The sequence below is a fragment of the Propithecus coquereli genome, unplaced genomic scaffold, assembly GCF_000956105.1.
Source record: "Propithecus coquereli isolate 6110/MARCELLA unplaced genomic scaffold, Pcoq_1.0 Scaffold14, whole genome shotgun sequence".
Taxonomy (NCBI): Eukaryota; Metazoa; Chordata; class Mammalia; order Primates; family Indriidae; genus Propithecus; species Propithecus coquereli.
The window spans coordinates 6,330,634-6,346,539 of NW_012138302.1; the positions used below are offsets into that span (position 1 = coordinate 6,330,634).

The window sequence follows — 15,906 nt, forward strand, 5'->3', positions numbered from 1 at the left end:
ATGACATAAGGGCCTTATGAAACTATTGAAAAGAGCAAACATACAAAAATGGTTTACAGTGAGATATAATCTGTGTAGAATTTACTATCCTTTAATAGTGTATAGTTATCTCCCTTTGCCCCCTATCCTGCCATACTCTATAATGCCATATTTTTAATTTTAAAGATTGGAAAACCCAAGGCTCAGGAAATTTTATTGACTTGAAACAATTATTAGACTATTTAACTTGAAAGCTACTATCTATTGTGAACCTTCAATGTTCATGTTTTGGTTTCTCTTCCCCCAGGAAACTTAAAAGCAGTAAACTTAGAAGCAAAAAATGGTGTTCACATCCTGACATTATCCTTTTGTGTCCTTTTCCAGGTCACTTTAATTTCTATGATCCTCAGTTTCCTAATCTATAAAGTAAGGATAATAATATCTACCTCCCATAGGGAGGTTGTACAAATTAGGTGAAATACTATATGGGTGTGTCAAGAGTCCCTAAGACCACCCGCAGTTTCAGTGATTTGCTAGGAGGACTCAGAACTCAGTGTATAGTTACACTGGTAGCTGTGATTATTGTGCTGAAAGAATACAAAGTAAAGTTAGCAAAGGGAAAATTGCATGGCGCAGAGTCTGGAGGAAACTAGGGGCAAGCTTCAAAGGGTCCTCTGGCAATGGAGTCACACAGGACTTTCTTAATCCTCCAGCAATGAGTTGTGAAATGTCTACCAGGGAACCTCATTAGAGACTCAGGGCCTAAGGTTTTTACTGGGAGCTGGTCACATAGGCACGCATTTCCCTGATACAAAACAAAATTCTAGACTCTCAGAAGGAAAGCAGGTATTCAGCATAAACCATAGTGTTTATATAAACAGTTTAGGTACAGTGAGCCACGCTTATCTTCTGTGAATGATGGGGAACCTCCCAAAATCCAAATTCCCAAACTCTAACCAAGGGCCAACCTTGCAGTTGGGTCTTTCTCAGGATAGCAGTCTCAGGCATGCAGTCTTAACTCTTTTCTGCACAGTGAAACATTCATAGGCTAATACTTGGCACATAATAAAGAGATGTTCAGTAAATATTAAATTTTGAAACAATAGGGGAAAATAATCATTTATCAACTTGGTACTTGATTTCTGCTTTACTGACACTATGATTACAAAAGAGGGAATGAATAATTCAATTTAGTGATGTCAGGGAAGATTCCACACATTTGATTTGAACCTTGGAGGATGAGTATTAGTTTTTCAAGCAGAAAAGAGGGAGAAGGGCCTACCAAATTAGAAATTAACAACATTCAGGATCTGTTCCACAAAAGGTACATAGTCTAGTGAAGTTGGAACTGTGGAATCTATAAAGACCAGTAGTTAAAGAAGACTGGGAAAGTAGATTGGAGTCACATTGAAAGAGCTTTGTGTACCATTAATAAATGACTTGATTGTCACCTAATAAAGCAGCGTTCGAACCATGGTTTCTCTTATCAAACCATTCTTGAATGCATTTATTAGGGGCAGGAATAATTTTATTTTACATTAGTTTTGTCATCAGAAAATTATGGGTAATGGTACTTGTTTAAGTAGTTTGAGATGATATCTCCTTTGTTCTCATTGCAATAGTGATCACAAACTGCTATCAATTTCTCCTTCCTGAACATGGTAAACATCTAAAAGAAAAACTTCAAAAAGCTTCATTGAAAGTCTGAGATTTTGTAATGTAACTATTGTGCTAGATAGCCTCATAGGATTTGTTTTAGGAAACAGTAGGAAAAAACATGGAACTGATGAACTATGGTAGTAAAAGAAAGAAACCTGATTCTTGCTAATGGAATTGACTGATTTCTAGAATTAATTTTATTATTTGGGAGGTTTAAAAAAACAACAAAATAAACCCTACTGTCTTTGTCAACCACATGATCATGGAACAATACATACTTCTTCTTTAGATCATAGACATTTAATGATAGCTAATCAGATACTTCTTTTCTTGCTATTGTGGAATATTTTACCATGACTACAATTCTTAACAAATGTCTTCTTCTTTGTATATATTTACTGTAGGGTAACGAATTCCTGTATTCAACAGGTCTCCTTAAGTGTTACTATGTGTAGAGAAGCCTTTCTCCTTTTAAATTATGAAAAAGCTAAAAACAAACCAAAAAAACCTACATACTATAAACCTTACAAAGAAGGTAATAGCCAATTCTATATTTTTTATTTTTATGTTACCATTAATTTTTATGTCAGTATTCATATATATTTTACCATAGTTCAGTCATACATATAATCTTAAATTCTTATTTTCAATTAAAGCTAAAACTATTATTCTAATGGTTATATTATATCCTCTAATTAATCTACTGTAATTTTCTGTATTCCTGTTGTTTGACTTTAAGTTCAATTTGAGTGTGACATAGTTTGTGCCACAATAGATTTTCTTTCTTTTGTTGAATTAAAATTTCCAGCATGAGATTACCAAGCCAAAGTACATGAGCATTCTTATTCGTTCATAATACCAACTACATTCCAAAAAGTTTCTAAGTATAGTTGACCCTTCAACAATGCAGTAGTTAGAGGCACCAGCACCCTGTGCAGTTGAAAATCCATGTATAACTTTTGACTCCCCCAAAACTTAACTACTAGTAGCCTACTGTTGACTGAAAACCTGTCAGTAACACAGTCGATAACACCTATTTTGTATGTTAACATGTATACTGTATTCTTACACTAAGGTAAGTTACAGTAAAGAAAATGTTATTAAGAAAATCATAAGGAAGAGAAAATATATTTACTATTCATTAAGTGGAAGTGGATCATCATAAAGGTCTTCATCCTCATCGTCTTCATGTTGAACAGGCTAAAGAGAAGGAGGAGGAGGAAGAGGAAGCATTGGTCTTGCTATCTTAGGGGTGGAAGACATAGAGAAGGTGGAAAGAGAGGCAGGTACGCTAGATATAACTTTACAGAAGTACATCATAATTTCTGTCTGACATTTTTGCTTTTTCATTTCTCTAATCCTTCTTCTACTATTTGCTTTAGTTTCAGTGCCCTCATCATAGAAGGGCCCATGCTATAAAAGAAGTAAAAAGCCGTCTTGAATAATCAGAACTTAGATTGTCTAACATCAATTTCGTTTCTTGCACTGCTGCTTCTATGTCTTCCTCATCAACTGGCACTGGTTTGGAGGTACTTATCTCTCCATTAAGTCACCTTCTTTTAATTCCTCTGGTGTGGTGTCTTTTTAGCTCTTGAATTTCTCCCTGACCTCTCACCTCTTTTGCCATGTCCACAATCTCTTTCATAATGTCCTTGACTGGCTCTGTTGCGAATTCTGTGAGGTCATGCACAACATCTGAACACAATTTTCTCCAGCAGGAATTTATTATTTTGGGCTTGGTGGCTTTCATGGCTTTTTCTATAACAATGATGGCATCTTCAGTGGTATAATCCTTCCAGACTTTGATGATATTCTCTGTAGGGGTTCTCTTCCATAGCATTGACAATCCTTTCCATAGCGTACCGAGTCTTAAAGGTCCTTATGAACCCCTGATCTAGGAGCTGAATTACAGACATTGTGTTTGGGGAGAAGTAGACCACTTCAGCTCCTTCATTGTTGAACTCATGGGGTTCTTGGTGGTCAGGAGCATTGTCCAATATCAAAAGAACTTTAAAAGGCAGTCCTTTACTGGCAGGGTACTTCCTGACTTCAGGGACAAAGCATCAGTGAAACCAACACAGAAAAAGAGTTCTTGTCCAGGCCTTCTTGTACAACCAAAAGACTGGTAACTGGAGTTTATCTTTCCCTTCAAGGTTTCGGGTTGAGCATTTTTATAGATAGAAGCAGTTCTGATAATAAACCAGACTGCATTTGCAGAAAATAGTAGAGTTAGCCTATCCCTTCCTGCCTTAAATCCTGGTGCTCACTTGTCTTTCTTACTAATGTCTTTTGTGGCATTGTTTTTTTCCAGAGTAGGGCACTTTTATCTGCATTAAAAACCCGTTCAGGTAGATATCCTTTCTCCTTAGTGATTTTCTTAATGGCATCTGGGAATTTTTGTCTACTGCTTCTTGGTTGGCAGAAGCTACTTCTCCTGTTATCTTGAAATTTTTGAAGCAGAACCTCTTTCTAAAATTTTCAAACCATCCTTTCCTGGCATTAAATTCTCAGCTTCAGATCCTTCACTTTCCCTTTGCTTTAAGTTGTCATATAATAATTTTGCTCTTTCTTGAATCATATTAGAGGCTATAGGTGTGCCTTTCTTATAGCAATCCTGTACCCACATAAAAGCAGCATTTTCAATATGAGATAAAAAGACATTTTGTAAAAACTGCAAGGTTTTCACACCTGTTACCCTCACAAATTTCCTCTTCTTTTTTTACAATGGCTCTTACGTTGGATTCATTTATATATTTCATTCATATCTTGAAATGGCAGTTAACTGTATCTGCAGACCTCAATCTATGGTATATATCAAGCAATTCAACTTTTTCTTGTGATGTCATGACCTTTCTCTGCTTCTTGGGAGCACTTCCAGCATCACTAGTGCCACTTCCTTTGGGTCCCATGGTGTTATTCAGGATTTATGGTATCACACCAAACATGATGAAAAATACGCAAAAACCATGAGAGATGACTTTTTACTGTGATACGCAGTTTACTAGAGAGACGAACTGCACACATGGAGATGATTAGCATCACACGACATTTTAAGCAGATATTTACAACACTTGAGCTTCCTGCAGTACCAACAGGAGGTGGCTTTGAAATTATTGCAGTACTACACTATGTACTACAGTGAATTTTATGTAGTTATGATTTATTACTGCATCTTTACATTTGTTTTTATTTCTCTCAACTGCAAATAGTGCCATGTAGGGTCTGTAAGTGTTTATGTGCATAAGTTTTGATAAAGTGTAACTTTTTATAGTAGATTTTTATATATTTTATGGTAGTAAATGAGAAAATAGGCTAGTATCTACATATATTTTATGTGTTCATGACATACCTAAATTTTTCTTAATTTTTAAAATATTTCTAGACTATGCAATTTGTCTTCAAATTTTTTCACATTGTCACAGATCTCCAAAAAATTTTCCAATATGTTTACTGAAAAAAATTCACATGTAAGTGGACTCATGCAGTTCAAACCCATGTTGTTCAAGGGTCAACTGTATTAACAGTGCCAAGAATGCAGATGTACTAGCCTCAATACACTGTGCTTTAAGTAATGCCATTTAAATAGGATGTTACTTGTTTGTTTCAACATGCTAACTGTCACGTGAGTTTATTATTAACTCATGCTAATTTTGAACCTGGGGCCTCAGGAAGCATATGTAATTCACACATTTCTTTACCTTTACCCTTATGAACTATTTTTCAAGTTGAACATAACTCACACACAGAAAACAATAAAAAATAAACAAATTTTTCTTTAAATTGGAAAGGATCATTTTGTTTTTAAAGTTTTTATTCTGTTTTCATAATAAAACACCGTGGTCCCAGGGAAAAAAAATTTTTTTCTAGTATAGCAGTTAATGTGTTAAATGGTACTTCAGTTTTTATTACTAAAAACAATAAACTCTTTTCCATGTGTTTACTTTTTATCTTCAGTTTTGTCTTTTAAAACTTGTTTTCATTAAATCTTGAATAGATTGTAAATATTTATAACATTTGCTATTAAAGAATAGGAAGACAAAAGTCATGTGCTCACCACTCAGCTTAAGAAACAGAGCATTATCATTACTTTGAGATTCCCCTCCCCATGTACCTTTCTCTGATATCATCGCCCTCTCCTTTCCTGCAGTGGTAACTGGTATCCTCAATTTCATAGTTAACATTTCCTTTCTTGTCTTTATAGTTTTATCATAAATTAATGTATCCCTAAATAACATTTAGTTTTGCATTTTTTAACTTTATATAAATGAACAGTCTATAGATTCTTCAGTGACTTGCCATTTTCAGTGTTTTTGAGATATATCTATAATAAATGTTTCTTTAGTTAATTTATTTTTATATATACCATTGTATGAATATGGCATGATTTATTCCTTCTTCTGTTAATGGATATTTTGGTTGTTTCCTGTTTTGTTTTGTTTTTTAGTTACAAAGAGTCCTACTCAAATATTTCTCTATCTATTTCTGGATATACATGTATAAGAGATTTTCTAGGGCTTATAACTAAGAATAGTATTGTTGGTTCCTAGGTTCATCTTGGACCAGATGATGCCACATTTTTTTCCAAAGTGTGTGAGGCAAATTTGCATTCCTACCAGTAGCATTTGAGAGCATTCCTATTACTATATATCCTCACCAATACTTAATATTGTTTAACATTTTAACTTTTACCAGTCAGTAGATGTGAAATGATATATGATCATGGATTACATTTGCATTTCCCTGATTACCAAAGAGGTTACATATCTGGTCATGTGTTTGTTAGCCATTTTTCTTTCCTCTTCTATAAAGTTACTTGTCCAAGTCTTTTGCCATTTTCCTATGGGATTCTTTTCCTTACTGATTTCTAAGGACATTTATATGTTCTGAATATATAATGCTTTATCATTTGTAAGTATCACAAATATCCTCTCTGAATTTGGTGCTTTTCACTTTTTTTCTATAAACAGAAGTTCTTAAATTGAATGTGGTTAAATGATTCAGTCTTTTCCTTTATGACTAGTCATTCAATATAGGTTAAGCAAAAGGGAGAAAGACCAAAAAAAGAGCCTTTTTTCCTTTTTAGAAAATCCACTTGCAGTGGATTTTTGCGTATGGTTCAACACAGGGATCAGTTTGGTATTTGTCCATATTGATAACTGAAAATTATCTCAGCACCATTTACTGAACATGGTCAGAATTTTTTTTCCCTCATGTAGATATCCAGTTGACCACTTATTTAAAAGTACCACTTATTTAAAAGACTGCCCTTTCTCTACTGCTTTGCAATGTTATCACTATCATAAATTAAGTGTCCATGTTTGTGTGCATCTGTTTCTGGGATCTTTTTTTTTTTTTGAGGCAGAGTCTGGCTCTGTTGCCCGGGCTAGAGTGCCGTGGTGTCAGCCTAGCTCACAGCAACCTCAAAGTCCTGGGCTCAAGCGAGCCTCCTGCCTCAGCCTACCGAGTAGCTGGGACTACAGGCATGCACCACCATGCCTGGCTAAATTTTTCTATATATTTTTAGTTGTCCAGATCATTTCTTTCTATTTTTTTTTTAGTAGAGACGGGGTCTCGCTCTTGTTCAGGCTGGTCTTGAACTCCTGACCTTGAGTGATCCACCTGCCTCGGCCTCCCAGAGTGCTGGGATTACAGGCATGAGCCACCACGCCTGGCCTGTTTCTGGCATCTTTATTCTCCTACATTGCTCTCTTTATCTCTCCTTGAGCCAATATCATGATGTCTTAATTACTGCAGCTTTATAATAAGCCTTGTTATCTTAGAGAGCAATTCATCTCACCTTGTTTTGTTCAAGGACTATTTTTGGCCCTTTTTTATATAAATTTTAAATTTTTGACATCTTTACTGATACCAATCCATGAATATGGTATATTTCTCCATTTGCTTAGAACTTTTAAATGTCTTAATATTATTTAAATTTTCTTTGTAGAAGACTTGTATATTTTTTTAATTACTCCTTAGTATCTAGTACTTTTAAGCATTAATGGTATCTTTTTAAATTGTGTTTTTTGTTTGGTGGTATACAGAAATGCAGTTGACTTTTATATATTAATTTTATATGAGAACTTTACCAAACTTACTTGTTAATTCTAATAATTTACCAGTAGAATCTTTTTCTTGTCTTACAGTGATAATTAGGGCCTCCAGTACTATGTGGAACAGGAATCATTAGAGAGGGCGTAATTTTCTTGTTCCTGATCTAAAAGGAAAGGTTTCACCATTGAGTATAATGTTTGCTGCACATTTTTATAAATATTTTTAATTAGGTTAAGGGAGTTTCCACCTATTTGTAGTTATGCAGATTTTAAACTTTTGTTACCAAATGCATTTTTCTGTATCTCCTTTAATCTTTTTAATGGGGTAATTTACATTTCTTGATTTCATAACCTAACCTTTTGTTTATTCCAGGGATAAACAACTTGGTCGTGGGTTGTGTACATGTGTATGTATGTGTGTGTGTGTCTGTGTTTAATACATTGGTAAAACAGTTTCCGCCAGGAGCAGTGGCTTGTGCCTATAATCCTAGCACTCTCGGGGGCCGAGGTGGGAGGATCGCTTGAGGTCAGAACTTGGAGACCAGCCTGAGCAAGAGTGAGACCCCATCTCTACTAAAAATAGAAAAAATTAGCCAGATGTGGTGTGCCTGTGGTCCCAGCTACTTGGGAGGCTGAGGCAGGAGGATTGCTTGAGCCCAGGAGTTTGCTGTGAGCTAGGCTGACGTCACGGTACTCTAGCCCAGGCAACAGAGTGAGACTCTGTCTCAAAATAATAAAATAAATAAAACAGTTTCCTATTATACTTGTCTCTCAGGATCCATGGGGGATTGGTTATAGGACCACCTGTGAATACCAAAATTCGTGGATGTTTACTTCCTTATATAAAATGGCATACTATTTGCATATAACCTAGGCATGTACTCCTGTATGTTTTAAATCATCTCTAGATTACTTATAATACCTGAAACAATGTAAATACTGTGTAAATAGTTGTTATACTGTATTGTGTAGGGAATAATGACCAAAAAAAAACGTCTGTACATGTTCAGCACGGACACAATTTTTTTCCCCAAATATTTTCAATCCTTGGTTGGTTGAATATATGGATGCAAAACCCACTTTATAGAGGGGCAGCTGTATTTTCTTTGGGAGTTTTGCAGTGATTTTTTATGGATAAGATTGGATTATAATTTTCTCTTATAGTTCCCATTAGGTTTTGGTATCCCAGCCTTGAAAAATGAGTTCAAACTCCTCTCAGGAATAGTTATTTTCCCTATGCTCATTTTTTGTATACTCTGGAATAGTTGTGTTATATTGGGGTTATTTGTCCTTAGAATGTTTAGTAGAATTTGCGTGTTAGTATTTTATTTTTGGATAGATTAGTGACTTAATTGATTCAATGATTTTAGGGTTATTCACATTTTTTAATTGAGTCTGTTTTACTAAATTATGTTTATCTAGAAAAGTATAACTTCAGATTTTTTGGCAGTAAATTATACATAATCTCTTCTATGCCTTTTAAAACTTTTGGTATATTTGACTTTTTGTTCCATTTTAAATTTCTAGTAAGGAATATTTGACCTCTCATTTCATCTTGCTATGCTCAATTTTTTTTAGTTTTTTTTTTTTTCAAAGAACCAATTTTCGCAGTTTTTGATAGTCTTATCATATTTTAAAATTTTATTTCCTTCTTTATACTTTGTTTATTCTTTTTAAGTTGCTTGGCTCTTCAATTTTAGCCTTCTTTTCTAATATAAACATTTAAGGCTATGCATTTTGTACTAAGCATCACTTTAGCTGCATTCCACAAATATTGATATGTATATGTTGTTTTTTTAGCATCCTTTCTTCCTCCATGGGGTCCAGATATTTTTCTTAAATATTTGGATAAGTTGGATAAAGGATTGTCATCAAGATCTATTCATTTAAGAAATATTTATTTGAACCTAGACAAAGCACTGTACCAGGTACCACTGGTGCCACACAAATGAGTATGAATACATTCCTGAAAGAACTTCTTGTCTAGTGGTAATGTGAAAAACAAATGGCTTCAGATGTAACATTGAAAAATGTATAATTTTCAATTTAATGAAAACTGGAGTAAATGTTTATTAAATTTTAAAGGAACTCAGTTGATCATCTGTTCCCTTCGTTAAACCTAAAATAAAAGAATTATTTAACATTCAACGGAAAAACTGAATATCGTCATCGTGGTAAAAATATATATGTGTATATGTATACATACACACACACACACACACACACACTCACACATGGCACTAAGCCCACAAACTATGCTAGAGTAATTTTTTAATAACGTGCTGTTTTTCCTAGGTGTGAAGATGCCTTAAGAAAAAATAAGAGCTTAATTGGGCCAGATCAAAAGGAGTATCAAAGAGAACTGGAGAGAAACTATCATCGCCTTAAAGAGGCCCTACAGCCACTGATAAATAGAAAGATCCCTCAGTTATATAAGGCAGTGTTGCCTGTTACCTGCCACAGGTATGCGTATCTACACATGGTTTTAGATAATGTTTCCTCTGAAACCTAACAAATTCAACTAGTATAAACCTTTTACAGGTTGAGTATCCTTTATCTGAATTGCTCAGGACTGGAAGTGTTTCAGGTTTGAGATTTTGTTGGATTTTGGAACATTAACATTTTACTTACTGGTTGAGCGTCCTCAATCTGAAACTCTAAAATCCTCAAAGCATTTCTTTTGAGCTTTCAAAAAGTTTCTGATTTTCAAAAAGTCATTTCAGCATTCAAAAAGTTTCTGATTTTGGAGCATTTCAGATTTCATTTCCAAATTAGGGATACTTAACCCATATTACCCTTACATTAATCAGTCTACAACATAAAAGTCAGTTCTTCCTGTAACTTGAGAATCACAAAGTTACGCTAAGGACTCATACTAATCAGGACACTTAAGTCTGGCCTCCTAAAGCTATTCATTTTAAAGTCCTGTCATACTTTCTGGTATTTTAGTAGGAGAATTCACTAGAATCTATCAGAAGCCAGGCATTCATTTCCCTCAGTCATGATAGTAAATAGTATACACTGTGTTCTTCTAGATATGTATTAAAGCAGGTAACTCCATTGAGTATCAAAAAGGCTTCAGTATTTTTCTCTACTTTTTAAGTGTGGCAAATTAGAAATGGAAATTATCTGGAATTTTCTACAATCGAATCCTAGTTCTACTTGAGCAGGTAATTTAATTTTTAGATCTTCTCTATATATGAGATGATAGTACTTACCTTGAAGAAGTTGTTGTTACCTTGAAGAGATTAAATCACATTACAGATGTAAAGTTTCTATGACAGTGCCTGACATTTTACTTTTATCACCTGAATTTTGGAAAGGGCACGATAACTGCTAAAAGTAAACTGCGTTTTTTACATTTTGAAATCAAATTTACATACAACTGTTGAATTGTGTAGCAGTGATATTTTACCACCCTTTTCTTTGAAATAATAACCATAAAACAATAAAGCTATTATACTGTACTTATCTGACAAATTAATAATTGGAAGGCCATTGAAGGTGCTTACATGAAAATAGAATGTAGATACATGGTATACTATACTGCAGAAGAAAGTTAAACTGGCTATTTACTCACCTGGGAATTAGTCCCCGTGCTTAAGTAGTCTCACATGTTTTTACTTCTAGGCCTGTAGAAAAGAATCATTCACACATTCATTCAGAAAATGTCTGCTAAGTGCCTGCTTTATATCAGCATATAGATCATCTGAACGTCTTCCACAATCTGTACGAACAGAGGCTAGACCAGAAGACCTGTTTTAGATCCTTTCTCTGGCAAAACATATTTTACTTTGACCATCTTTTACTGATGTGAGATACCCTATTAGGTAGTTTCTTCTCAAAATTCCCAACGGGAAACAGCATAGTACTTCCCAACACTTTTGGTTTCCCTTTCAATCTTTTTGGATTTTTTTTCCTTCTTGCTGCTTCCATTCCCCTCCAATAGTCTTATACCAACCAGGTCAGAGATCCCACAGTGTGCGGGTACTGGTTCCCTAAGATGGGCAGTTGCCTAATCATAGTATCAGTTCCTTCAGATCTCTCCCAGCTCCTTTCTGTGGAAAGGCTGTGTTCTTCCTATCTCAAGGAAACTTTTCCTTTACACCATATCCTGAGTTTTGCCTTCCTCCCTGATCAACTTTTTGGCCAGTCCTCCAAGCTTTAGTTGTTAATATTTTCAGGCAATTTTCTGGAATTTAGAAAAAAATTTTTCTTGATGAACAGCATCTAGCTTTGAAGACTGCTTATTCCCTTCTAAGCAAACTTTAAGATTCAGAGCTGAATGTGATCTCTTTGTACCTGCCCTCTCCTTTCCTGATGATATTAAGCCTCATGGCTTAACCTTAATTACGGGAAGAATAAGCAAAAGAAACCAACTTAAAAAGTATTTCAAGAATATCATCCCCTTGACTTTTAACTTCAGAATTTAGAAAATTCCTAGAATTTGATTTTTTAAGTTTACTGGTTTACAAAATCTGCATTATTTTGTAGTAGGCTTAAAGGTATTAAGATAGTGGTTCTCAAAGTATGATCTATGACCCATGAGGGGAGTTCCTAAGACCCTTTCATGAGGTTCCTGAAGTCAAAACTAATTTCATATTACTAGCAAATATTATTTTCCTTTTTTCACTCTCATTCCCTTGTGAGGGTATAGTGCAGTTTTCCAGAGACTACATGACATGTGATACTATAAAAGATTGAATACAGAAGGAGAGATGAGAATCTAGACCTTCTGTTGAGCCAGACTCTTATATGAGTGCCACTTTTCTAAAATTTCTTATTTTTAATAAGCAATAGTATTTATAGTGACATGTTGTGATGGATTAGTCTGTAAAATAAGTATTAGATCATTAAATATGAAATGTCCGATTTCAAATCAAATGTGTAATTATTTATATCTCAGACAAGAAGCAGTACAATTAAAGTATGTACCTAAACTATCAACATGGTTTTACTATCTTAATGATAGCTTGTTTATGCCAGCAGTGAGCAAGTGATATTGAAATCACAAAAGTCGTTTTCCACAGTTTGTTGATACTGAATATTTTTCCTTGCAAGAAGTGTTACAAAGCCTGGAAGAAGTGGCAGTCTGTTGGTGCAAGGTCTGGTGAATACAGTGGATGGCAGAGAGTTTCCAAGTCCAGCTTCTATTGTTTGAGCAGCGTTGTTTGTGCAACCATAGGTTGCAGGCATTGTCTTGCAAGAGAATTGGCCTGTCTCTGTTAACTTATCTCGGCTGCTTACTTGCAAGCATGCTCATCATTTTGTCCAATTGGTTGCAGTAAACATCCGCTGTAATCTACTGACCAGGTTTCATGAAGCTGTAGTGGATAATACCAGCGCTGGACTACCAGACACCGTTAGCTGTTTTCGATGAATATTCGGTTTTGGACTGTGTTTCAGCACTTCATTGGTATCCAATCATTGTGCCATATGCTTGGGATTGTCAAAAAGAATCCATTTTTCACCACATGTAACAATACTGTGTAGAAATGGTTCACCTTTATGTCCTGACGGCAAAGAAAGACAATCTTCAAGACAGTTCCTCTGCTGATGCTCATTTGATTCATGGGGAACCCATCTATCCAGTTTCTTTATCTTGCCAATTTGTTTCAAATGGTCCAGTATTGTTGGAATAGTAACTTCAAACCTTGCTGCTAATTCATGTGTAGGTTGAGATGGATTTGCTTCTACTACAGCTTTTTTTTTCCCCCCAGCTAAAAAATTCTTTTATTAGGGAAGAAGGAGACAGGTATTGGGTGATAACCAGCAGTCTCTCCCACCACCACCCCACCTCTTTCTTTTTCAAACAGAATCAGTCCCATGTGGCAAAAGTACCAATCCTTGGATTTGGAGACAAAATTTATAACAGGCTTCTCTGACTTTATCAGACATTCTACATCCATATGTAGATGGAGCCAGAGACCATAACAAATCAGCACCAGAGGGAGGAAGATCCAAGCTTGACGACATGTATCAGAATGTCTACCCAAGCAAATCCTTGAATTTTCACTTGAGTGAGGTGTTAGAAGAGTAGATTATTCTATTGGCCAAAGGCAGGCAGCAATATCAAAACTCCATGTGCATGCTTTAGTTGACCAAATTCAATGATGCTGTCTCAGGACAACAGTAGAGAAACTTCAAACCACAACAATACAGAGAAACTTCAAAGATGGCCTGAAACCATCTTGTTAAACTACTTGTTGAGACGACTCCTTCTAGATTTGTTTGGTGCTGCCTTTGCATTCCAGTCTTATTTTCCAAAAGTGCAGACACAATCCAATTGTAATTTCATCATTGTGCGTCTTGGATGGTGGAGTTGGCCTCCGGCCTCCTGCCTTCTCTTTCATCCGCAGGCATTGCCAGACCAGGCTGCAGCCGCCCGCCGACACCTCAGCTTCCACTTCCACTACAGCTTTCAGCTCATCATTATCCACCTTGGTCTCAGGTTGCCTATGTGACTCATTTTCAAGATTAAAATTAACGGAACGGAACTTCTCATCAATGTACTGTGTGTTTATTAGCCACATTCTTCCCATACACTTCATTGAGCTATCTGCATTTCATTGGTTCCACGATGGAACTCATATTCGGAAGTAACACGAATTTTTGACTAATCCATGATTTCACAAAAATTGTTCTAAAAAACAATTTGAAAGATAATCACCAGCCAAAACATGCTTTTGAAAGACTGAAGATGTATCTTCACAATAAAAATAAAACAAGAAGTGTCAAAGTAAAATGTCAGAGATATCAACCGTCAAACTTAGTACTTAGGGAAATCGGACATTTCATACTTAATAACCTAATAACTTTAAATTTTCTTAGTTTTAATTTCTAACATGGTAAATATCCATACATAACCCACATAAGGCTGGGTGCGGTGGCTCACGCCTGTACTCCTAGCACTCTGGGAGGCCGAGGTGGGCGGATCCTTTGAGCTCAAGAGTTCGAGACCAGCCTGAGCAAGAGCGAGACCCCATCCCTACTAAAAATAGAAATTAGCTGGACAACTAAAAATATATAGAAAAAATTAGCCGGGCATGGTGGTACCTGCCTGTAGTCCCAGCTACTTGGGAGGCTGAGGCAGGAGGATCGCTTGAGCCCAGGAGTTTGAGGTTGCTGTGAGCTAGGCTGACGCCACGGCACTCTAGCCCGGGCAACAAAGCAAGACTCTGTCTCAAAAAAAAAAAAAAAAAGTCAAACTAAAACCCACATAAAAGATTCCTGGAGTTCTTATGTAAAAGGAACTTGAGACAAAGTTTGAGAACCACTGGTTGAGACTTAAAATTTAGTATTTAAAGAAACACCCACCTTTTGCCATTTAATAACCCCAAATTTTTTCCTGAAATTTGTTATCTTTTAAGTCCTTACCATGTTTATCACAATATCTACAGTAGCAACTGGGCAAATGAATAAATGATCGATGGACTTGGAAAAGTGGTTACTATAATATGCTTCTAATCTACAGAGAAATTTATAAGCCAGAACATATATATATATTAATATAAGGCTGAGTATGTAGGATGAGCATCTAACTTGGAAGTTAGTTAAGAATTGGTCACAAGACTTTCAGATAACTGTGGCAGGAAAAAGCACATAAAACATTTTAAAGGTATATGCAAAAATTGTTTTCTTTTAACTATATCCTCTCATTTTTTTCCCCAGAGATTCCTTCAGTCGAATGAGTCTTCGCAAAATGGATCTCTAAGATAAATGCACTTGTTTTACTCATTTGAAAAGAGCCATGTATTCAACATTGAGTGTGAAAAGAAGTTAAGATCTACTGAAAAATAAGATAGGATGGAATTCTGGAAATTATAAGTTGATTTACTCATTGAAGAATGCAGTGGCCAAAACAATATCAAATGTAGATTGTTAAAGTTTGAGAATCATGGCTATGGTTTCTAATGTTCTGGTAACATACTGTTATCTTTTTTTAAAGACATTTTAATGACTCAAAGGTACACTATACATTTACCATTATTTATACCATAGCTAATGTTAAATTTATTTACTTTAAGTTCATATTTCTTAATTTATATTACCACTTCTAGATTGATTTTGGAACCATTTTAAATGTAGTAATGCTTATTTTAAAGGTACTATTAAATATGTGAATGTTTACACTAATTTTACTGAGTGAGACTTTTAAAAATTTTCTTTACTGACAGAGGCAGAGATTAAGGGTTGATTCAAGAACCAGTTCCAG

General features: G+C 35.2%; 1 protein-coding gene across 1 annotated transcript in view; it reads left to right on the forward strand.

Annotated features, from left to right (window-relative positions):
* Window positions 1-15,827, forward strand: part of DOCK7 (dedicator of cytokinesis 7) — a 229,483-nt gene extending 213,656 nt beyond the window's left edge. Inside the window, exons 43-44 of the mRNA XM_012639329.1 lie at window positions 9,987-10,154; window positions 15,363-15,827. Of these exons, the coding sequence (XP_012494783.1) occupies window positions 9,987-10,154; window positions 15,363-15,405 (211 nt within the window). The 3' untranslated portion in view covers window positions 15,406-15,827. The remainder of the gene's footprint in view (window positions 1-9,986; window positions 10,155-15,362) is intronic.
* The last annotated feature ends 79 nt before the right edge of the window (window positions 15,828-15,906 follow it).